This window comes from Heterocephalus glaber, unplaced genomic scaffold (assembly GCF_053883595.1).
Source record: "Heterocephalus glaber isolate CG9 unplaced genomic scaffold, H.glaber_assembly_v1.0 deba00001613, whole genome shotgun sequence".
Classification (NCBI taxonomy): domain Eukaryota; kingdom Metazoa; phylum Chordata; class Mammalia; order Rodentia; family Bathyergidae; genus Heterocephalus; species Heterocephalus glaber.
Window position 1 is genome coordinate 7,621,720 of NW_028258384.1, and position 23,759 is coordinate 7,645,478.

At 32.8% G+C, this 23,759-nt stretch overlaps 1 protein-coding gene and 1 non-coding gene across 5 annotated transcripts in view; one reads left to right on the forward strand and one right to left on the reverse strand.

Moving 5' to 3' along the window:
* Positions 1-23,759, reverse strand: part of Brwd3 (bromodomain and WD repeat domain containing 3) — a 223,662-nt gene that overhangs the window by 72,369 nt on the left and 127,534 nt on the right. For all 4 annotated transcript variants that reach the window (XM_087196614.1, XM_087196615.1, XM_087196613.1 and 1 more), the window contains 5 exons: positions 8,056-8,156; positions 7,341-7,411; positions 5,861-5,961; positions 3,497-3,537; positions 32-136 (listed from right to left, as the gene is read on the reverse strand). In XM_087196614.1, the coding sequence (XP_087052740.1) occupies positions 32-136; positions 3,497-3,537; positions 5,861-5,961; positions 7,341-7,411; positions 8,056-8,156 (419 nt within the window). The remainder of the gene's footprint in view (positions 1-31; positions 137-3,496; positions 3,538-5,860; positions 5,962-7,340; positions 7,412-8,055; positions 8,157-23,759) is intronic.
* LOC147822474 (U6 spliceosomal RNA) lies at positions 10,217-10,323 on the forward strand. The gene has a single exon (XR_015445616.1). It is a non-coding gene; the product is annotated as a U6 spliceosomal RNA (small nuclear RNA).

The following is a 23,759-nucleotide window of genomic DNA, read 5'->3' on the forward strand; positions in this document are numbered from 1 at the left end:
AACCACTGAAATATCTAATATCCATTCTTACCTACTCATTTTAGTAGCCATATCTAGCACTATACTCTTCCATTCTTGTTGCTCGTATTGCCAAATTCTTGCTGTTCCATCTCTACTTCCACTAACAAATCTTAAACTAGAAAGAAAAATTTAAAAGTCATCTTGGTTACTTTTTTCTAAAATGAGAATCAATCACTTTTTTATTATAAAAGTAATATGTTCACCTTCATACACTACTAGGGAGAACGTAAGATGATGCAATCACTTTGGAAAACAGTTTAGTAGTTCCTCAAAAAGCCAAAAATAAACTTACCATATGACTCAGAAATTATATTCTCAGTTACATACTCAAAGGCAATAAAAAACATAAACACACAGAAAAATATGTGCGTTAATATTCATGGCAGGTTATTCATCATTAGCCAAAAAGTAGAAACAACTCAAATGTCTATCAATGAATAAATGGACAAACAATATGTTAATAGCCATACAATGGACTATTATTCTGTAATTACAAGGAATGAAACAATGATACACATTGCAATATTTATGGTTCCTGAATAAACATAATTATAAAGACAAAAAGTAACTTAATGGTTTCCCAGAGCTGGAAAAAGAGGGATTGGAGGGTTGGAGAGTTGATAATTAAAGGATATAGGCCAGTGGTGGGGAACCTATAGTATGCATGCTGCAGCAGGCTGTTTGTATCACTGAAAGTTCTAAAAGTTTGACTATCACTGGTACAGGCTTTACAGAGTGATGAAAATGTTCTCAAATTAACTGTGGTAATAGTTGCATAACCCCACAAATATACTAAAACCCATTTAATTTCATTTTATGTAAATTATATATCAATAAAGGTGTTATTTAAAAATAATATACCCATTTATCCACAATTTTGTCACTGTTTAGTTTCTATTCCTTCAGACTTAAATACACTCATATATATCAAATATATATTTATATATTTTCCCCTAAAGAAAATAGAACTACACTACATATGTTTTTCCCTAGGGATCTATTTCTATGGTTTACAAGTACAAAAATATCATCACTTTTAATAAGTTTTCAACTATGTGGATATAGCATAATTTATTTACTCCATCTCCTAATCATTAATAAGTATATAGTTTCCAGCCAACATTACAAATAATGCTGTGATGAACATCTCTATACTTGTCTTTTTACAACCCTATGCATATCTTTTCAGTTACAGTAGGCACATTTTTAAAGCTTTTGATACACACTGCCAAATCATTTCCTTTACAAGTTATTTTTTAAACAATTTATAATCTCATGAAAAGCTATAGGAAAGTGTCTATTTTCCCAAAAACTTGGAAATATTGGGTATTACAATTTTTCATTATCTTTTCATTCTGAAAGAAAAAAGTGTTATTTTAATTTACTATTTATTTAATTTCTCTGACATTTTAATAGTATGCATTATTTGTATAACAGAAATAAGTACAAAAAATTTCAAGCATGAACAAAAAGTACCATCATCTATATCCCTACCTTACAAAGAAATCTAATGTTAGATTACATATTTTGAAGGTTTCATATGCTTTTTAAATTTTTGTATATAATTTTTTATATTTCCATTTTTGCATACTTAAAATAAATGATCTTGAAACATATTTACAAATAACTACAACCAGTTATCTCAGGGAATGCTTTAGCAGAAGTGAAATTTATGTTGAATTCTGAAATATTTAGGGTTATTTTATCTTTTATAAGCATGATTGTTCCAGTTTATTTTGTTCATTTGTGCAGTGTTTGGAAAGTTTTGATATATAGAGTTATGCTAGTTTGTGAAAAGCAACTTAGAAACTTCTATACATACAGGTCTACACACACATATATGTATACACTTCTATGGATATTGTTGTATTTAGTTTAATTAGACATATTGTGATTTGTTAATTTGTCACATAAATAATTAAGAAAACATGGTTTCTTCTTAAATTCCTATTCCTTTAGTATGAAAAAATAGCAGCCCTACAAAACTTAAAGTATATAACTCAATACAGTTAAGTCAATATTAAAATTGATTTGAAGGTTTTATCATTTTTAATATAGACATCATTTTGTAATTCATTTCATTCTTGCCACTCTTCCATTTAATAAAGATGAAAAAATTCATCACTGTAATCACTCACAGCCCAATACATTTTTAAAATAAAGCAGTCACCAACATAAAGTCCTTATACATACAGATACAAACTTAAGCTTAAGTGGTTAAAATTTTAAATCCATTCTGGGTCAAAATTTAGAACAGGAAAAATTATCAACCTTTTTGGGATCAGATATTTTAGAGGGTCCACAGCTATCTGTATATAATTTCTGAGTTCACAGATATAGGAAATATATATATCATATGAATAGTAGAGATAATTGATGCAAATATTCAAAGGAAGTCAAGATATATAAATAAAGTTGTAGCACTGAGCAAAGGTTTCAATATGGTATGAACCTTAAAAAGAAGACAGAACTTAGACAAAAGGGAATAAGAGAACAGAGAAAATGAAAGGAGAAGAGGGGGTAAGACATTGAAGAGAATGAAAAAGTGGATAGGGGAATGATATGCCTAAGTAAAGGAATGGATGAGCTAGGAAGGTATGGCTCAGTGGTAGAGGATTTGAGTAGTGTGCATTTAAAGCCCTTAGTTTGACCCCTAGCACTGCCAAAAAAAAAAAAAATCTTTTAAGGAATGGATGAGATAATATACATGGGATGTGACAGGAACAACACATAAATCAATTAGGCTTGGGTCGATGAATTTGTAGGGAGATGGGAAGAGAATGTAAGTTTAAATTGTAGAGATTTTTGAATGCCAGGTTTAAAAATCTGAATTGTATTCCAGACACAGAAAGAAGGAAACACTAAAGACTTCTGAACACAACAGTGTTGATCTGGCAGAGGTGCATAGTTCAAACAATGCCATTCTTGACTAAGGTGGGAGAAACTGAAAGTGTAAATAAGGATTAAAATGATTAAAATGAATAACTGATAGTTTGAAATATTAAAAGGTCCAAAGGTGTAGGGGTGGTGGGAGGGGAAGGGGAAAGGAAAAATTATGAGAAGAAAAAAAAATGGAAATGAAATCTATGTAAATAGGGAAGGGCGGAGGGGGTGAAGGGCGCACAGGTAATGGGGAAAAAAATAAGAACCAAGATACATCATGTACAGGTACAAGCACCCAATGATAAATGTAAATGTATTGTATACCTAAAATGTACCAATAAAAGAATTTAAAAAAAGAAATTGAATGAATAAAATTTAAAAAGTATTCTGTAAGGAAGAAAAGATAGCATATGGTTGCTACTTAGTTGAGAATTTATAAGGGATGCGTAAAAATGTGATGAAAGACAGACAAGTGTTTTGAAATTATGTGAATAAAGAGAAATAAGATAACTACAGTATAGGTAGTCAGTTATAAGGAAACAGTAGAAAAACTTCAAACGTCTGTTTACATAAATATGTATGACATAATTACCTGTCTCCATTGTTACAAAACTGAACAGCAACAACTTTGTCCTAAGACATAAAATAACAAATTTTTGGTTAAGATGGATTTATTTATAAAATAAGTAGAGCAATCTTCCCCTCAAACTCACATGCAAAAGCACCATGGAGTAGATTTTTTAATGCTATAATTTTCTTGAAAAAGCCTATACTTTTCTAAAAAGAATAATCAATGAGGTCTTAAAAATGTATTAATTAAGGAGGTAGTAATTTGAAATAAACCAGACATAAGCAAACCTGCTTATTAGCCATATCTCAAGAGACATATAGCTCTGAATAGACATATGTCTTCCATAAGACAGTGCAGTAGTCTAAGATACTCCCTTAAAATAATTTATTTAACAGCTGAATGAAATTTCCAACTTAATTTTACTTAATTTGAGAAAACCATGTGTATCACTTGATTTATTTTAATTAGATTCATGTAAAATTTTGGTGGTACTATACCTTAGATACTTCTATTTCAAATTTTATGTATATCAGTGATGACAAAATTAAAGGATAAGCCTCAACTTTCATGTTGCTTTATTCTTTGATAGTAAAGCTAAAATGCATTCTCAAATGTGCACGATTTTTCAAAACACCCAGTTATAGAACTCCATTTGAACTTAAATTTAGTAAAAACTAATAACAAGTGTCTTTATATTTATTTTTCATTTTTTAAATTATTAAACTTTCTTCATATGTTCACAGGTTTCTCTAGTTTATATTGTTTTCATGATTTCACTGTTATTTATCTGTTAAGATTCTGAGCTCTCCCTGACAATTGCAATTATCGATTTCAGATGCTGTGAAAGAGCATATTAATGAGTGATTAATAGCCATCACTGATTTCAACAGAGTGTATTTACTTTTTCAGAATTTTCTTCTTAGCTGGACTCCCTATAAATAAAACTACTGAGCCAAAAATTTTTTTGTAATTTCATTCAAAATTCTTCCTCAATTATTTATTCTCTCCTTTCCTATTTCTCAATAAACTTGACTGCACTTTGTATACACACCATAGCTGGATAGCAACTGCAAGAATATCTCCTTGACATGTTCAAGTACAAATGGATTTTCTCTTCTTAATGGTCTCAGTCTGAGACCTTCAAATATTTCCTAAGTTTTCCTCTTTCACAACTTAAATAATACTATAGGACTTTAGTATGTAGTAATAAGTGACAGCAAGATGAAACCTCAGCTGAATTCAGTATGTCTTTATAAGGAAGATGTTCAATTATGTTTGTATATTAGAAAAAAATACAGAAGACTCCAAAAGCTCCCAGAAGATTTCTTTCTTATTATTAATTTTTCTTTATTGTTTTGTTTTTGAGAAAATTTCTCACAATATAGATTGGACTGGCTTCAATCTCACACTCCTCATGCCTTAGGGCCTGCCAAATGCTGGAATTACAGGCAATTGTTACTGTACCCAGCTTCAGAAGGTTTCTAACAAGAGGCCTATTTTACTATAAATTTCAGGAACATGGTGGATTTTGCAACTCATAATTCATTTTTAAATCATCTTCAGAGAAATTGTGCACATGATATTGATGTACACTAATATTATTGAAAATGAGGTGTACACTGCAAAAAGAACAGTAACATTCAGATTTGTAAAGCTGCTTTCTATTGTTTGCAAAACAGCTTAGACAGGCACATGAGATGAACAGTGAACTGAAACAGAAACATTCCCATAATCCATAGTAAATAATTATTTTTAAAGGAATGGAAGAGAAGTAAGAGATGCATGAAAAGTGTGCAAAGATATAACTAAATAATAATAACTCAAAGCTTTCTAAAACAGCCTTAAGGGAATGGGGACAAACCAAGAGGACAAGAGCTAGCCACCAATGGCTTTCACCCAAGTCATGTATGTGCCTAGTTCTCTGATATAAGACTATTATAACTAAGGAATACTGAATTCCACAATCTTAGGTGGCATTCTAAAAATAATCATTCTAGGATTAATAATCTAAATTCTGTAAAAATACTTTTGCCCTAAGACATATTTAATAGGGCTTTTACTAAGTATGCAGATTTTAGGAAAAAACACCTCATATAACTAATAAAATACAACAAGCTTAAAAAGCAATAAATTATTACTATAGTGTATGAATATAAAACATACTGGTTTTTTTCCTATACAGTCAAATAGAAGTTACATGCTACAACCATAATAAATCAAGAATTTCAAACTTATCTTCATTATTAAAGAAACATCTTGGCATAAAAATTTTAGTACCAATCTATGTTATAGTAGTGTACAGATGAGTAAAGAAAAAATGAAAGCAATTTTTCAGAGGTGTGAAAAAATAAAACAACACATTTAAATTTTTCATTTAGTTCTTACCGTATGTGATTCTAATTCAGCAATTTTCTCTGGGATTTCAGAACCCAAATAATAAATTCTAATCACATGGTCAGTGCTACCTGTTGTAATGAACATACCACCTAGAAGATTAAAAAATAGCATAGTACCAAAGAGCTTTAAAAATTTCTAATTGCTTCTTAGTTGCATGCAATCATGTACAAATGATTCAAGAAACTCAAGGTTGTTTTCTATCTGTTAAAAATATACGAATATTCAAAGAAAAAAATAAAATTCAATAAAAACAAGAGAAATATGTAAGACAACGGTATCATTCACCTAACAAAATCAACTACACATTAAATACAGGTTTATGGATCATACACACTAAAGGTTATAATCTTTTTTTTTTTTTTTTTGGTACAGGGGATCAAACTCGGGTCCTTGCGCTTGCGCAGCAGGCAATGAAACCACTGAGCTAAATCCCTGGCCCTTAAGGTCATAATCTTGAAGAATTAATTTCTTTATATTTACCAAAAAAGCACAATGTCCAAAATTATTTATTATAGATTTATATTTACATTATTCCTTTAACAGCTATAGTAACAAAGTGTAAAAATTCATTTGCCTCTTGATGACGAAAATGTTACAGATAGTGGTGATAATGCAGAACAATGTAAAATTACTTAATTCCACAGACACTTAGAAATAGGTAAAGTGGTAAATTTTATGTATATTTTACAATGAAAAGAAAAAAAATAACTAAAGATTCTTAGCTATATAAAAAGCCTGTTTACACACTATGAAAGTATTTTCTATGTGTAGCCACAACCATATATTTTCTCTAAGATTTTTGTGTTAAATTGGGGGTCTTATTCATTTTTGTTAATATCTATTTGGAATGGAATTCACTTTATTTTTTATCAAATAAAATCTGCAATATAAATAGAACACACATGTGTAAATACTGAATAGTTTCTCTAGTGTGAGAAACTGAAAGTGTAAATAAGGACTAAAAGGTATAATAGATAATGTGAAACAGGAATAAAAGGTGCAAAGGGGAAGGGGAAGTGGGAGGGGTAGGAGAAAAGAAAGAAGGGAATGGAATTAATATGAGGAAAAGAAAAAATGAAAACAAAGTCTTTGTAGATAGGGAGGGGTGGAGGGGTTGAAGGGAGGGCAGGAGAATGGGGAAAAAATAAGAACCAAGATGGATTATGTAAAGTAAAGGTGCAAATTTCCAATGATGAATGTTGTTATATTGTATACCTTAAATGTACCAATATAATTAATTTAAAATCTGCAATATACAATTGCATTAAAATGTGACTAATACAAAAAGTCAATCATTATTACATGTCAATTCCACATTACATGTCAAGTCCACAGAGGTTCATCTAAGATAGCATATGTTTCACATTTTTTACTTCCTTCCTCTATATTCAAGCATATGCATCTTTTCTTCATAAAATTAAAGCCTGTTATCATTTACAGATTTAAAACATTTAATTTTTGTACATACCGGAACTAAAAGATGAACAAGATATTTGAACTCCAGGTCTGGATCTCTCAGTAAATTTCAATGGGCGATCTCTAAAGAGGAAAGAGAAATGTTTTCATTTTTCAGCAAGTTCATCTATTGGGTAAAAATCTTTTCTGAGACAGGGATCTTATTATATTGCCCAGGCTGGTCTTGAATTACTATAGGGGGTCAAGTCATCCTTCTACCTCATGTTCCCAAGTAGCTGAGATTAAAGGTGTGTAGAACCATAATTGGTTTACTGGGCAAGAATTTTAAAATAATACTGAATATAGCTGGATTTAGCATTAGTATAGAAAAACCAAAGGGAATTGCCAATAGGTACTATGCCAACAAGTACTATTCCCATTATTCAGGTTAAGAATACATTAAATGCAAATATGTCAGTATTGTCATTATAGCTTTACAAACATATTACTATGTTACCTATCACTACCATTATAAAAGTTCAGAATTCTTACCAAGTAAGAAATGAAACTCCTTATACCAAAATTTTCCATATAAGTTTATTGCTTCAAAAAACTCATCAAAGTTTTACTCTAAAATATCTAACCATGAATTAAAGTACGTATGGATATGTATATACAAAAATGTTTGTATACACATTTAAATTTGTGGACTATTAAGAATGAAGGTAATAAATAAAAAATAAACACATTTGACTTTTCAAAAAATTTAAAAATTTTTTTAAACTTACCTAAACTTCATTGTTTTTACATGCCATTGCCAGAAACAGATTGTTCCATCAGCACCAGTAGAAGTGAGGTATCTTGTTGTGCCTTTAGTTGATGGACAAAACTTAAAAAGAAAAATCTGATTCAAATATAAAGTTTTCATATTCAAACTAACTTCAAACAGCATGGTTTCAAAATATACTCACTTTAATAAATACACATTAAATATATTCATTTAAGAATTTCAGGTTCAAAGGATTGGTTACTTAGATTTCCTAGATTAATGAGTGCCTTATAAAAAATTTAAAATATCAAAAGCTATAAAAAAGTAATAATTGAAGTTAGGATAAAATATTTCAATCCTAAAATATTAAATACTTTAAAATAACTTTATATCATACTTTAAGAATGTTTTAAACACTTTTACTAAAGAATAAACTCACAAATTCATTATTAGTTAAATCATGCAAAGTGTGCTAATTATATGCTTCTACACAATTGGAATATCTTATAGGTTATAAGAAAACAGCACCATGGGCCCGGGAATTAGCTCAGAGGCACCACACCTGCCTCACAAGCGCAATGTCCTAAGTTCGATCCCCGGTACAAAGAAAAAAAAGAAAAGGAAAAGAGCATCAGAAGTAAATTTAAAACCAATACTTACGTAAATAACATTTAAGTACTTGAGATTTAATATTTTACACATCTACTTCAATGAAATATGATAGTTAATTTTGTCCTTTTAAAATATCTAGATATAAAGAACATCAAAAATAGACACCTAAATAAATGAACCAATCAAAAAATGGGCAGCTGAGATAAACACACACTTCCCCGAAGAAGTACAAATGTACTATAAATACATGAAAAAATGTTCAACATCTCTGGCCATTAGAGAAATGCAAATTAAAACACTGAGATTCCATCTTACTGCAGAAAGAATGGCCATCATCAAGAAATCAAATAATGACAAATGCTCGTGAGAGTCTGGAGAAAAAGAAATGCTTCTGCATTGCTGGTGGAAATGTAAACTTGTACAACCATTATGAAAATCAATGTGTAGATACCTTAAAAAATTGAAAAGAGAAATGTCATTCAATTCAGCTAACCCTCTTCTAGGTATCTTCCCAAGAGCTGAAGACATCATATTACAGTGACACATGCATACCCATGGTTATAGCAGTGCAATTCATAATAGCTACATCTTGGAATAAGCCTCATGTCCATCAAGAGAAGAATGGATAATGAATGTGTGGTGTTTATATACAGTAGAATACTACTCTGCCATAAAAAGAATAAAGTTGAATCATTTGTAGGAAAATGGATGTACCTTGAGACCATAACATTAAATGAAATAAGCCACACAAGCGTAAGTATCACATGGTTTCTGTAACACAAGAATCTCAAAATATAAATTAAGAACAAAAAAGGTAGACAATAGGAAATAGGGAGATAATCGCTTCTTGGCCTTTTGGCTAAGATCAAATGTAGGAAATAGGGAGATAGATATTTTATAAATGAACCAATCAAAAAATGGGCAGCAAGAAATGGAAAGGAGGGGAGGGAAGAAAAGGGATAGGGGTGAGAAAAGAATCAAGATGTGTTGTGTACATGTACCAACTCCCCACAAGGAATGTAATCATTATGTAATGTAAAGATTTATTGATAAGAAATAAAAGAGCCGGAGAATTAGCTCAGTGGTGCCACTGCCTGCCTCGCAAGCACAAGGTTCTGAGTTCGATCCCCAGTACCAAAAAAAAAAAAAAAAGAAAAAGAAAAAGAAAAGAAACACTAATTGAAAAAATTTAAGTTTATAAATAAAATAAATTTAAACCATTTTCATGGATAAATTAAAATAGGTCAAATATTTGTTTATATAATTCTAGAAAAAATAGATATAGAAAAAAATACTTCAGTTGCCAGTTTAAAAGACTACTATATTAGACAGGATATGACTTCTATCATGTAGGCTTCTCAGTCTACGATTCTCATCGTTTTGTATGTCTTCAGAAAAGAATCATAAAGAAGGGAAAAGACAAAGGATTCCTGATGCCCAGGAGTCAGGAAAAAGCTTAAAGTGAGAGCAGGGTTTCTGGTATATTGTTGAGTTTTTATAATCTCAAGTGGATATAATAAACATTTTCCATTGAAATGATAATTAGGAATCAAGATATACAGAATTATGTACTCGCTTCGGCAGCACATATACTAAAAGTGGAATGATACAGAGAAGATTAGCATGGCCCCTCCATAAGGATGACATGCAAATTCATGAAGCGTTCCATATTTAAAAAAAAAAAGATATACAGAATTAGAATATATTTTGAAATAAATCAAATGTTCACTATAGATATTACAAGTCTTTTCATTTTCTTATTTGTAAGCACAGATCTTCAAAGTCTACAGAGATGTTTTCAAATACTATATTCATTAATATTATCTATTAATAACTGATGTATGGTAAAGAAATTCAGACTTAGGTAATATGCCTATATGTATTTCCATTCCTGTGAAAAAGAAGCTAACATTAGAAAATCTACAGAAAGAATCTACAAATTATGGCCCCTACACAAAATCCAGCAGGTTGTCTATCGCTGCTTTTGCACTACAAGAACAGAGTTAAGCTATTATAAAGGAGATTATATATCCTTCAAAGTCTAAAATATTTACCATCTGGCCAGTAAATTTGGTGATCTCTGAACTATAGAAATGAGAAAATTAACTATGGAATAGTATAATTTTATTAAGTTTGAACACTGGAATCTTTATTACTGCATTACACTTAAATTGCTTCTTCAGTCAGAAAAATGGATCATATGCATTAATGTACCTTAATTGGACTATTTTAAATGAGAAATCATTTTAAGGATTGCTTTTCAAAGTGTACATTTCTGGCATATAAATACATATCTCTTACAGAAAATTGAGAAAAATTTAGAAAAAAAATCATAAAATTCCACAATTCAGAGGTAACCACCATATAATATATAACATACCATTTTATTTTAATTTCATAACAAGAAAAGAAACAAAGAAACCAAAGTATACTATACCATTTATTATATTAACTAATATACAATTCATAAATAAAGCATATAGAATGTCAAATGATAACTATTATTATGGACCAAATGAAACAGAAAAGCGTTGTTACAGAGTGCTGGGACTTTTATAGTTCTAAATATACAGGTAAGGTGGTCAGAGGTCTTCTTGAAAAGCTGGCATTGGAACAAGGTACTTAAAAAGTGAGAGTACAAACCATGTGATTTCCAAAGACCATTCCAGAGACAGAAAGCATCAAGAGCAAATGCAGGAATGTACCTAGAGCATATTACAAAAAAAAAAAGAGGGCAGCAGCTAAAAGCAGAGTAGAAAAGGGAATCTAGTAGTAGGAGATGATGTAAAAAAAACCCAGAATGTTTGCTTCATAGATCATTGTAGATTGGTTTTAATTCTGAAATTGGAAACCACTGAATATTCTGAACATCAGTGACATGATTTAACTTTCATTTTAAAACCAATTGCTGCTGTGCAGAGGCTAGATTGGGGCAGGGGTGAAAGAAGGAAAGAAACAGTAATTAGAAGCCTGTTTGAATAATGTAGGCCAGAGATGACAGTGTCTTAAAATAAGATATAATAATGGAAATCATGAGAATTTGTCATGATTTAATTCATCATGTATAAAAAAATAATTCATCACGTGTATAACTTGAGTATAAGGCCAACAGGACTAGCTGAAATGATTAGATATGAGGAGAGAAATAGAAGTTAGGGATGATTATCATTAGCAATTAGAACCATCCAATTGTTGTTTGTTTAGATAGTGCTATGGTTTGGATGTTGAGTATCCCCCAAAGGTTCATATGTTAAAGGTTTTGTTCCCAGGGTGCTATTGGAAGGTGGTAGAACCTTTCGGAATCAATGCCTACTGTGAAGTCCTTAAGGATCTATTGGGGAACATGCTCTCAAGGGATTGTAGGACCCCAGTCTGTCCCGATTTCCTGTTGAGTGATACAGTATCTTAACACACATCTGCTTCAGTCATGATGTGCTTACTTGATCTGACATACTCTTGACTCTGCTATCTACACCATGAAGTGATACTGGGAAGGAACAGCCATTGAGCCTGAATTATGCCATTTGAACATTTCCTCCAAAACTATGAGAAAAGTAAGTCACATTTCTGCACAAATACCATCTCAGGTACTTCATTCTAGCAACAAAAAGCTAACTAATACAGACGGGGAAAATTTTGGAAGGAACAAATCTGAGCAAGGAAGATAAATTCAATTTTTAATATGTTAACTTTGAAATTCCTAGTAGACAACTATGTAATAATTATAATACATAGTTGAATAAACAAGTATACAGGTAACAAATATGTCAAGATGGGAATATGTTTGAGAGTCTTCAGTTCATAGATGAAACTAAAAGCTGTTGAAACTAAATGAGATAACTAAGGGATAGAGTGTGATAAAAGAGGTTCATGGAGGGCTGGGAATGTAGCTCACTGGTATAGTGGCTGCCTGGCAAGCACAAGTCTCTGACTTCGATTCCCAGTAACTGCCCCCCACAAATAAATAAATAAAAAGAGGTTCATGGATGTACAGAGAACTCCAAGATGTAAACCAAATAAGAAAAAGCAGCAAATGAATCAAACTGTATGATAAGCATTTTTCAGAATAATCAAATAGTTATTCTTATGTTATATTAGAGTCTGTCCAAATTTCAGAAATTATCAGTTAGATATGACAGTGGAAAAAAAATCAAAATCTATGAAGTAATTTCAATTGATCAAAACCATGACATGAAAATTTTTAAATCTGATACACACTGAACCAAATTCTTGCTGCATCCCCATAAACAGACGATATATTATTAAAATAACATTAATAATGGTATACAAAAATGGTCTCCTTCACCAAAGTTTAAAAGTTTGAGAAGGCTCCTCTCTTTGATTCTCAACACAAATAATAAGACAAAACATCAGGTTACTTAGATTTCTTAAATAAAGGTTGCATCCAGTACTTTTATTATTAATATTAGGTAAAAGTACTATACGGACAAATATTTAAGATATTCAGATTTATTGTACGTCAAATATCAAATTGAAATAAATCACTAAAATTGTAAAAATATCTAATATAAAACTACACACATACTAATTCTGATTAGCAAACATCTTGAATTACATATTAACATAAAATATGTCAATATTCAAATTAGAACCTGTTTGTATCTTAAAAGTATTACTGTGTTATGAAGGCATTTGAAAGTTTTGTTCCCTTTTTCACAAACAGAAGTAAGATAAATAAAACCTCTCATATGGTTTTGAAAAACAAAGGAACGTAAAAAAAAAAAATGACTTCCAGGAAAATGACAGAATGGTAAGCAACAACATAGCCTCCCCAAGATTTGAAATTCAGGCCCTGGAAAATAACAGCTTCAGGAAAAGAAGGAAGGGATGGATTCTTGGGACCAAGGAAGGATGTGACCAGAAAATTGGCCCCTACAGAAAAATCAAAGAGACAGAACACAATGCGGGAAAAGGAAGGGGCAATCTGCACTTTCTCCCTGGCTCCTGGCTAATGGTTTGCAAGAAAAGAAGACAGAATCTAGAGAGACAGAAAAAGCAGGGGACTCCAAAGGCCTTCAGGGAAAAATGCAGCACTAGAGAAGTACTGAATGCTTTCTGCTGTAATAGCTGGTGAGTGACTCCAGTTCAAGCACATGCTGTATCTCCTTGGAGTGAGTGGTCCAAAGCCATTCCAGAGAGGGGTCAACCTAAGATGGGACACAGAGCAGCTGTGGGTTAGCTTCATTTCAGGGCTCTGAAGGCTAGGTGAGGGACAGCCACATGCTAGACTTAGCCTGAATCACTCTGGATTGAAAAGTTGCAGAATTGGCACACGCACCCTAAACCTACTACTTCCTAGTGACTGTATCCAGCACAGATCTAGGATCTGACTGCCTTTATCTACCAGTGTGAGCAGTAACAGGTCTTGAATTGAACACTGCCCTAAAATTGCAGACGCTGAAAGAAAACACCATGTTTGAATCACAGATAAGTTTCTCTTTCTTTCTTTCTTTCTTTCTTTCTTTCTTTCTTTCTTTCTTTCTTTCTTTTTGATTTAGGACTTTTATTTTTCTTTGTTGCTTTTTGTTCTCTTGGTTTGGTTTTCTGTGAGTACATGCACTGTTTTTAGTTTTTTGTTTTGTTTTTCTTTTTTAATTCTTTCCTTCCCTCCTTTCTTTTCCACCAATTTTCTGGGGCTTTGGAAATCTTCCTTCCTCCTGCTGCATTATTTATTTATTTATTTATTTATTTATTTATTTATTTATTTTTGGGTACTGGGGATCGAACTCAGGACCTTGCGCTTGCTAGGCAGGTGCTGTGAAACTGAGCTAAATCCCCAGCCCCTACTGCTGCATTACTTTTTATCTCTTTTTCTAATTTCTATTTTTTCTTTATTTTTCTTCTCCTCTCTTTTAATTTTTCTCAATTATTTCTCTTATTTTTTACTCCCTATAGAATTTTTCTTTTTTCCTCCCTCTTTTCTATTATCTTCTACTTCTTGCCAGCTTTTTTCTTCTTTACCTAATTCTACACACAGCATTCTCCTCCCAGACAAGATCATTCATACTACATCTCTCCCTTCCTTCTCATGTAATATAGTTTAAGAATTAAAATTTCTCATCTTGCATTTCCTCATTCTCAAACACTATATATCAAATAATACAAAAATACAGCTTTATTAATTTTAGATAGTTCAAAATTAAAAATTACTATTGGATTCTTTTCTACAATTAGCACAGATAGAGCTGTCACCTTTAGTACATATTAGCTGTAAATTAATACCTGGATTGTTTTAATGTTTACCCCATAATTGTAGATTTCTTCTCTAGAATTAAGGGTGTTACATAATTGGTTCTTATGGTATGATAATATCTAATTTGCCTTGGATGATACTACAGTAGCAGATTGGCTTGGTATTAACAGAGTTGCATAAGTGTCACTAATTCTGTTACCCAACACTTAGATTACTTTTGTGACATTAACACAACTAGATTACATTCTCAGAGAACTTAGTTACTGGGCTAACTACACTGCATCCTCACCTTCCAAACTGACCATGGTGGCCTGGTCTTTGGGCTGTGGCAAAGGATTATAGTTGGCCACATCTAAACAACCTCACTAAAATTAACCAAAGAAATCTCTATACTAACAACAGTCTTCAGAATATAAGCATAGATAAAACTAAGCACAAAACAAAACAAACACAAACAACAGAAACATGAGAAATCAAGGCAACAAAATGCCCCTGAAAGCTCCCAACTCCTCTGAAGCCAATCTGAGGGGCAGAACAGTATAAGCCACAGACCTGAATTCTTGAAAGGAGAAAAGACTAGGTTAGAAAGCATCTCAAAGTGTTACTCAGCAGGATTAGAGAAAATGTAATTAATAATGTAATTAGCAAAAAGATGCAAGAGATATCAGAAGACACTGATAAAAAGCTACATGAGATGAACAAAATGATATAAAACACAAATAACCAGCTTATTAAAGAAACAAAGTCCATTAAAAAGGTTTAAGTCAGAAATCGAAGTGATTAAACATTATATTGAAACTATAGAGGCAGAATCAACCAGTGTAAGGACAGAATTTCAGAACTAGAAGACAATGATGCCTGCAAAGATCAACTACTGAAACACCTTACAAATAACAGGAGAATATAGTAAATGGATCCACCAGCTGCTAGATCATGCAAAAGAGATTAATCTATGAATAACGGGAGTGAGTGAAAAATCAGAAGATGTCACAAAAGGGATTAAAAGCCAGTTCACAGAAGTAATGGCAGAAAACTTCACAAATACAGGCAAATAAACACAGAGATAAGTGAGTCAGATTGGATCCCAAATATCCACGATCAAAAGAGAACCTCTCCATGTCACATACTCAAAGTACCAGAAATACATCACTGGAACAAAACCTGAAAAGCCGTTAGAGAAAGTCAAGGAATCACATATAAATTGGAATTACAGGAGATTTTTACACAAAGCTTAAAGGCTAGTAGGGCTTGGAATGAAGGGTTTCAAGCCCTAAAAGAGAACAACTTACAACAACAATTTACATATACTGCAAAACTATCCTTTAAAATTGACAGAGAAATACAGTCTCTGTATGACAATTAGCTCTGCAAGGAATTCAATACCACCAAAGAAAAATAATGAAAAATTATCAAGAATATCCTAGAGCCCCACTTGCGAGCACAGAGGGGAGCCGGGCGGGCCCCAGTGGCACACCCTCCCGCCATGAAATGAGAAGACACATAAACAAGTTTCAAAACCAGACTTCCAGATCACCTAAAACAACCCCAAAGGGAAACGAGATGGAACATCATGATAGCTGGACTCCCTGAACTGGCAACAAAAGAGGATCTGGAAAAAATGAAATCAGAAATAATTTCTCAGATAACAGGAGAAATTGTGCTCCTAGTGCAAGACAAAATTCTACAAGAGTTAGAGAAAAGAAACAAATCACATAGAAAGGAAAGCCCATCAGAATCACAGCAGACTTCTCAATGCAAACCATCAAGGCAAGAAGAGCTTGGAGTGACATATTTCAAGCCCTAAAAGAAAACAGCCTCCAACCCAGATTGATGCACCCTGCAAAATTATCTTTCAAAATTGATGGAGAAATAAGATACTTTCATGACAAAGAGCACCTTAGGAACTTCGGGAATATCAAACCAGCACTCCAAAAAATTTTAGACAATATCCTAGGAAAAGACAATGAGGATCATAACCCCAGGAAGCCCAGCAGAATGAATCTGTTGGGCATGACAAGAAATTAAAAGCAAAGGGAGATAATCCAACAAACAGAAAAAGTCATGACAATGATAAATAAATATGAGTTATAACCATCAATGTTAATCGTCTCAACTCACCAATCAAAAGAAATAGACTGATTGGGTCAAAAAGCAAGATCCAACAAAATACTGCATACAAGAAACACATTTAATTCAAAAAGAAACTCAGACTGAAAGTTAAAGGGTGGAAAACATACTCCATGCAACAAGACCCCCGGCAAAAAAAAAACGAAGTAGCTATCCTCTTTGCAGATCAAGTGGATTTCAAAATCTGAAACATTTCTGGTCCAAGAATTTCAGATAAGGGACAGTCAACCTGTATGTACAAATCTACTGTGAACAAGTGTTTTCATTTCTCTTAGGAAAAAACTAAGAACAGGACTGTTGCTTCTTAACAGTAATACAAGAAATTTCTACATTGTTTTCCAAAATGGTTTTATCATTTTACATTCACATTAGCCGTATTAGAAAGTTCTAATTGGTTCACACCTTAGCTGACATTTGTTCTTTTAAAACCTTTAACTTCATCTCCCTAATGAGTGTATAATACGATCTTCTTATTGTTCTGATTAGTATTTTTCTAATTCTAGTGTTGCACACCTTTCCTTGTGCTGTACTGGCTATTTATCATCTTCTTGTGTCTACTTTTTAATTGGGATGTCCATTAATGAGCTGGAAGAGTTCTTTATATATTCTGGTCATAGGTTATATGCATTATAAACATGGTCTGTTTAAGGACTACTTTTCATTTTCTTAACAATGTCATTTAAAGTTCTAAATTTTGATGGAATCTCATTTATCAATTTTTTCTTTTATACATCATGTTTTTTATATCCTAGGAAATTCTTGACTACCCTAAATTCATAAACATTTTCCTTTATAATTTCTTCTTAAAGTTTTATAGTTTTAGTCTTTCATATTTAGGTTCATAGATCCTTTCAAGTTACTTTTATGTATGGAAATAAATGGTTGAGGTTAATTTTTTATATATGGATACCAGGTTTTCTAGTACCACTTGCTGAAAACACTATCTTTTCCTCTGCCCTTGAATTGAGTTTTCCATCAAACAAAAGAATACACATTCTGCTTGGCAGTACATGGGACTTTCTCTAAAACAGACCACATACTACCCATAAAACATGCTAAAGTAAATTCAAAAAAATCAAAATTATCTCATGCATATAATGTGATCATAGTGCAATGAAACTAGAAATCAGTGGCACCACAGAAGCTATGAAACATTTGGAAGTTAAACAACACATTACTGAATAATCAATGAGTCACAGGAAATTAATGAATAAGACAGGTCCTAGAATTATGACTAATGCCAGTACAACATACTAGAACTTATGGGACCAATGAACACAGCTGTGCAAGGGATATTTATGGCCATGAATGACCACATCAGAAAAAGAGAACAGGCCCAAATAAATACCCTAGTGAAACATCTCAATACTATATCAAGAAAAAAAGCCCAATCCAAGACCAAAGCTAATATGAGGAAGTAAATTAGGTCAGAATAGAAATTAATGAAATTGAGACCAAAAAAAAACAGACATACATACATACATACATATATCGAATCAATGAAGAGTCAGTTCTTTGAAAGATTAAAAAATATCAGAAAACTCTTAGCCAATCTTACCAAAATAAGGGGGGGGGGGGAGAACCAAGCAAGTAGAAACATAAAAGATGAAATCACAATGGATTCTGCCAAAATCAAGATTATCAGGAGCTACTTTGAGAGCCTGTACTGTAATAAAAAGCAAAATTCAGAAGAAAGTGGTAAATTCCTAGGTACATATGAACTACCAGAGCTGAACCAAGAAGATAGACTCACTGCCACATTCTATAAGAACTTCAGAGAGGATATAATACCTATACTCCTCAAACTTTTTAAATTAAATTGAAAGGGAAGCAATACTCCCAAAGAAATTCCTGGAAGCAAGCTTTATCCTGATCAAAAACTAGAAAATCATTCAATGAACTAAAGCATAAAAGTACAAACCAAACTCTTTAATTAATATAGATGTAAAAATCCTCATTAAGGTATGGGCAAACAGAATGCAACAAATGATGAAAAAGATCATATGTCATGACCAAGTAAGATTCATTCCAGAGATGCAGGGATGGTTCAACATACACAAATCAATGTGATACATCACATAAACAGAATCAAATATTACAAAAAACACATGCATGATCATATAAATAGATGCAGAAAAAGCATGTGACAAAAACTCACAACAAAATAGGAATAGAAGTTCTTTACCTCAGTCTGATAAAAGCCATCTATGACAAAACAATGGTCAACCTCATACTAAAGGAAGAGATGCTGAACACTTACCCTCTTAATAAAAAAAGAAATGGAACAAAACAAGGATGACCACTGCCACCACTCTTCTTCAATATAGTTCTTGAAACATTAGCCAGAGCAATTAGAAAAAAAGAAATAAAATGAATATGGATAGGAAAGGAAGAATTTAAATTATCGTTATTTGCAGATGACATGATCCTATACGTAAAAGACAGCAAAAATTCTACCAAAGGACTCCTACAATTAATAACAAAATTTAGTAGCATAGCAGGATACAAAGTCAACGCTCAAAACTTAATACCCAACTTGTGCACCAATAACAGATTCTCCAAGAGAGAAATTAGGGAAATAATAATGTCCAAATAACATTAAGAAATATGAAATACTTAGGAATTAATCTAACCAAGGAAGTCAAAGATCTCTACAATAAAACCTATGGTACTCTGAAAAAGAAGATCAAACAGAATATCAGAAAATAGAATATCTCTTATTGCTACTTAGGCAAAACCCATATAGTCAAAATGGCCATACCTCCAAAACAATTATACAGATCCCCTGGGGCATTATTGTTGGTTACCATACCCATTCCATACTTTTCTAATTTAATTATATACTTTACCATAAAAGTAGCTGACTGTGAGTCTCAGTAGTTTCTCCTGAGGAACACAGAAAGCAATCTTTGTGGTCACCCACTTGGTACAAGGAAGTGGGCAAAAGTATCAAATTGAGATTTTTTTACCCACATAATGCTCCATGTAGAATTTTGTTTATGTATCCCTCAGCCTCCTGGGGGGTAAAATACACCCATCCCATTCTTTTGTTCTGCAAACGTCTAATTTGCCATAATGGAATCTGGGTGTGGCTCCCAGTAGCTGTGCCTGGGGAAAACAGGAACTCATCTGAGCATTCACCCACTTGGCAGAGGAACAGCAAGGTATATGTATATAAGAGCTCCAAAGCAGCAACAGGTGAATTTTACTCAAGAAATGGTCATTGTTAAATTTCTTGCATTTAAGATTTTTTTTTAAAGTTTTCTTTTAATTTTTCTTGTAGAAGTAGCCCAATTCAGTAAAATGTCACATGACAAAACTGGTCATTGTAGCTTTAGGCAGTATATAAGGAAAAGCCTTCAAAATATGGTATAAAAATATGTGCCCTGCTAGATGCCAAGATATATACTTTCAATTTTAAAATTTATCCTGGAACCCAGTCACCAGGTCCTTATTCCTATAGTAATGAACCAAATGATTCTGTAAACAGACTCATTGCTCCCCTCTCCCAAACTAATCAGAATGTAACATTGAACAATTGGTTTACCAGTTTCCAATCGATGTTATATTTGCCAACAGAGACAAATTGACCAGCATAGAACTGTATGCAGGAACAAAGCAGAAATTCCAAATGAAATATTGCAATTTCAAAACAGACAATTAGGGCCAGGGATTTAGCTCAGTGGTGCCACTGCCTACCTCAAAACAGAATTATATTGTACAATCTTTAGACTTCTGAAAAATATAACATTGGCCTTGTATATGGCCAAGAAAAGCAAAGTGGTACTGCTGATGTCAACATTCCACCATGATGGAAATATTGATAGGGTAACCTCAACAAAATGCAAACCTGAGATGGTAACTTACTACAACAAAACCAAAGGTAGAATAGATGTTGTTGATGAGTTATGCAGCAACTATGATGTCACTCGAAACACAAAGCTCTGGCCAATGGTTGTGTTTGATTATGCCCAAAGCAGGCTATAAAAAATTAACCCCACAACTGGCTTGTTTTGAGAAGTGAGTCTAGCTGAAGCCTATGTGCCAAGGTCAGAGTAACTCGCACCCAAATTCCATTCCCACAACTAAAACCTTCTTACTACAAGGACAATGTTGTAATTAAAACCATGTATTTTTTCTATTCTGTTCCTAATTCGAGAATGCTTTGTCTTGTCGTTTAGGAGCCTTATTTACATTAATTTCCATAGAAACTGTACGTAGCTTGCCTTTACCCCAATTGATTGCCAATAAAAGTCAGTGCCTGGGACTGGTCAGAGCCTTTGCCAGTTGCACCCACATTAGTCATCCTGGCATCCCTCTTTCTTTCTCCTAGTTCTATCTCTTAGTGTATTTATTTCTCAGTCCTGTGTCATACACTGGGCAGGGTACTGGAACCTAACTGCAGGGATCTCCAGAAAACAGGAAAACAAAAAAGATGTCAACTGTGCCTTACAAAAAAGGACAGGAAAACAAAACATATGTGCTATCAGTTTAAGCATGTATGGAACATGCAGTTTTCATGTGTGAAGACTGCCTTGGGTGTGATAGGTAAAGCAAAATTATTTCTGTAGTAGACTTTTGTTTGTACTTACATTGTAGTTCACATAGGTCTTTGTTTCTGATGTTATCTTTTATTTTTGGTACCGGGGATCGAACTCAGGACCTTGTGCTTGTGAGGCAGGCATCCGTACCACTGAGCTAAATCCCTGGACCTTCTGATGTTATCTTTAAGGTTTTGTAAGAAAGTAAAATGTGGGCCGGGGGTTTACCTCAGTGGTTTCGCTGCCTGCTGCACAAGTGCAAGGACCCGAGTTCGATCCCCGGTACCAAAAAAACAAACAAAAAAAAAGTAAAATGTGAAAATGTTGACGTCTATTCTAAGCACTCATTATATATTTGCTATTTTATTTATTTTACTGGTATCTTATTTTCCTGCTATGTGCATGTTGTACAACATAGTAGGAAGCTCCTGACAAAACAGGAATATGAGAGAGGTGACAAGAACAGCCTGCCACACAGGAAAGGAAAGTAAGCACATGTGCTGTCAGTGTAAACAAGACGTGCATGGAACATACAGTTGTCATGTGTGAAGACTACCTTAGGTGTGACAATTGAAGCAAAGATTATTTTTGCTGTAGAATTCTATTGGGATTTTCATTGTAGTTCATATAGGAATTTATTTCTGATGTTATCTTTTAGGTTTGTAAGCAAGTAACAGCTGATGTGAAAATGTTGATGTTTATTCCAAATACACAATACATACCAAGAATTTTATGCTTTATTTTATCGATATTTTATGTTCCTGTTAACTACATGTTTGTTTGTTTTTCTGAGACAGGGTCTCACTATGTAGTTCAAACTGGCCTTGAACTCACTATGTAGCCTAGGCTGGCCTTGAACTCAGGGAAATCCTGCCTCAGCCTCCCAAGTACTGGGATTACAGGTGTGTGCTACCATACTCGGCTTTATATGTTATATAACATATTAAGAACCTCCTGACAAAACAGCAAGACCAGAGAGATGTCAAGTATGTCCTACAAAAAAGACAAGAAAGCAAAACTCATGTGCTGTCAGTGTAAGCAATACATGTATATGGAATGTGCTATTGTCATATGTGAAGACTGCCTTAGGTATAATTGAAGTAAATATTTTTGTTGTAGAGTTCTACTAGTATTTTCATTGTAGTTCACATAAGAATTTATTTATGTGGTTATTTTTAGACTTTGTTAACCAAAAAAAGTCAATGTTGAAAATTTTGATGCTTTTTTAAACACAATAAATATTAAAAATTCAATACTTTTGATATTTTTCCTGTTAAGTACATTGTTTAATATAATCAAACTCATAAAATTAAAATAATTCATCACTAAAAATACTTCTAAAGAATAGACATGGGTTTTGTACACCCTTCAGTGTGCTCCTTTAACACAAAAATGCCATGGTACCCAAGGGTAGACATTTCCAATCAAAATACCAATGGGATTCCTCACCAAACTAGAGAAAGCAATCGTAAAATTCATATGAAACCAGAAGAGACCTAGAAGAGCAAACGCAATTTTAGGCAACAAGGGCAAGGCAGACTGCATCACAATCCTGGACTTCAAGTTACACTACAAAGCCACAGTGATAAAAACAGCACAAAAACAAAACAAAAAAACCTCCTGCATGAACTGAACAGAACAGAGGATGCAGAAACAACTCCAGGCACACTCAGCTACCTTATCATTGACAAAGGGGACAAATCCTTTCCCTGGAAGAAAGATAGACTCTTTAACAATTGGTGCTGGGAAACTGGCTATTCAAATGCTTAAGATTGAAGCTACACCCTTATCTGTCACCATGGATTAAACTAAATTCAAAATGGATCAAATATCTAAACATTAGAGCAGAAATGATCTGCTAGAATACATTATAGGTAAAATATTTGATGACATAGGTATAGGCAAAGACTTTCTGAAGAGAACCACGGTTAAACAAGATGTAATGCCAAGAATTGGCAAACTGGATCACAACAAATTTTAAAGAAAACTTCTGCTCAGCAAAGGAGCCTATCAATATAGTGAAGAAACAGCATACACAAATGTTGCCAGCTACTCCTCAGACAGAGAACTAATATATAGAATATATAAAGAATTCAAAATAATTAGATATCCCAAACTTAAGGACTAAATTAAAAAATGGGCATCTAAAATGAATAGACACTTCTCAGATAAAGAAGTACAAACAGCCAATAAATACATAAAAAAATGTTTAACATTGCTGGCCATTCA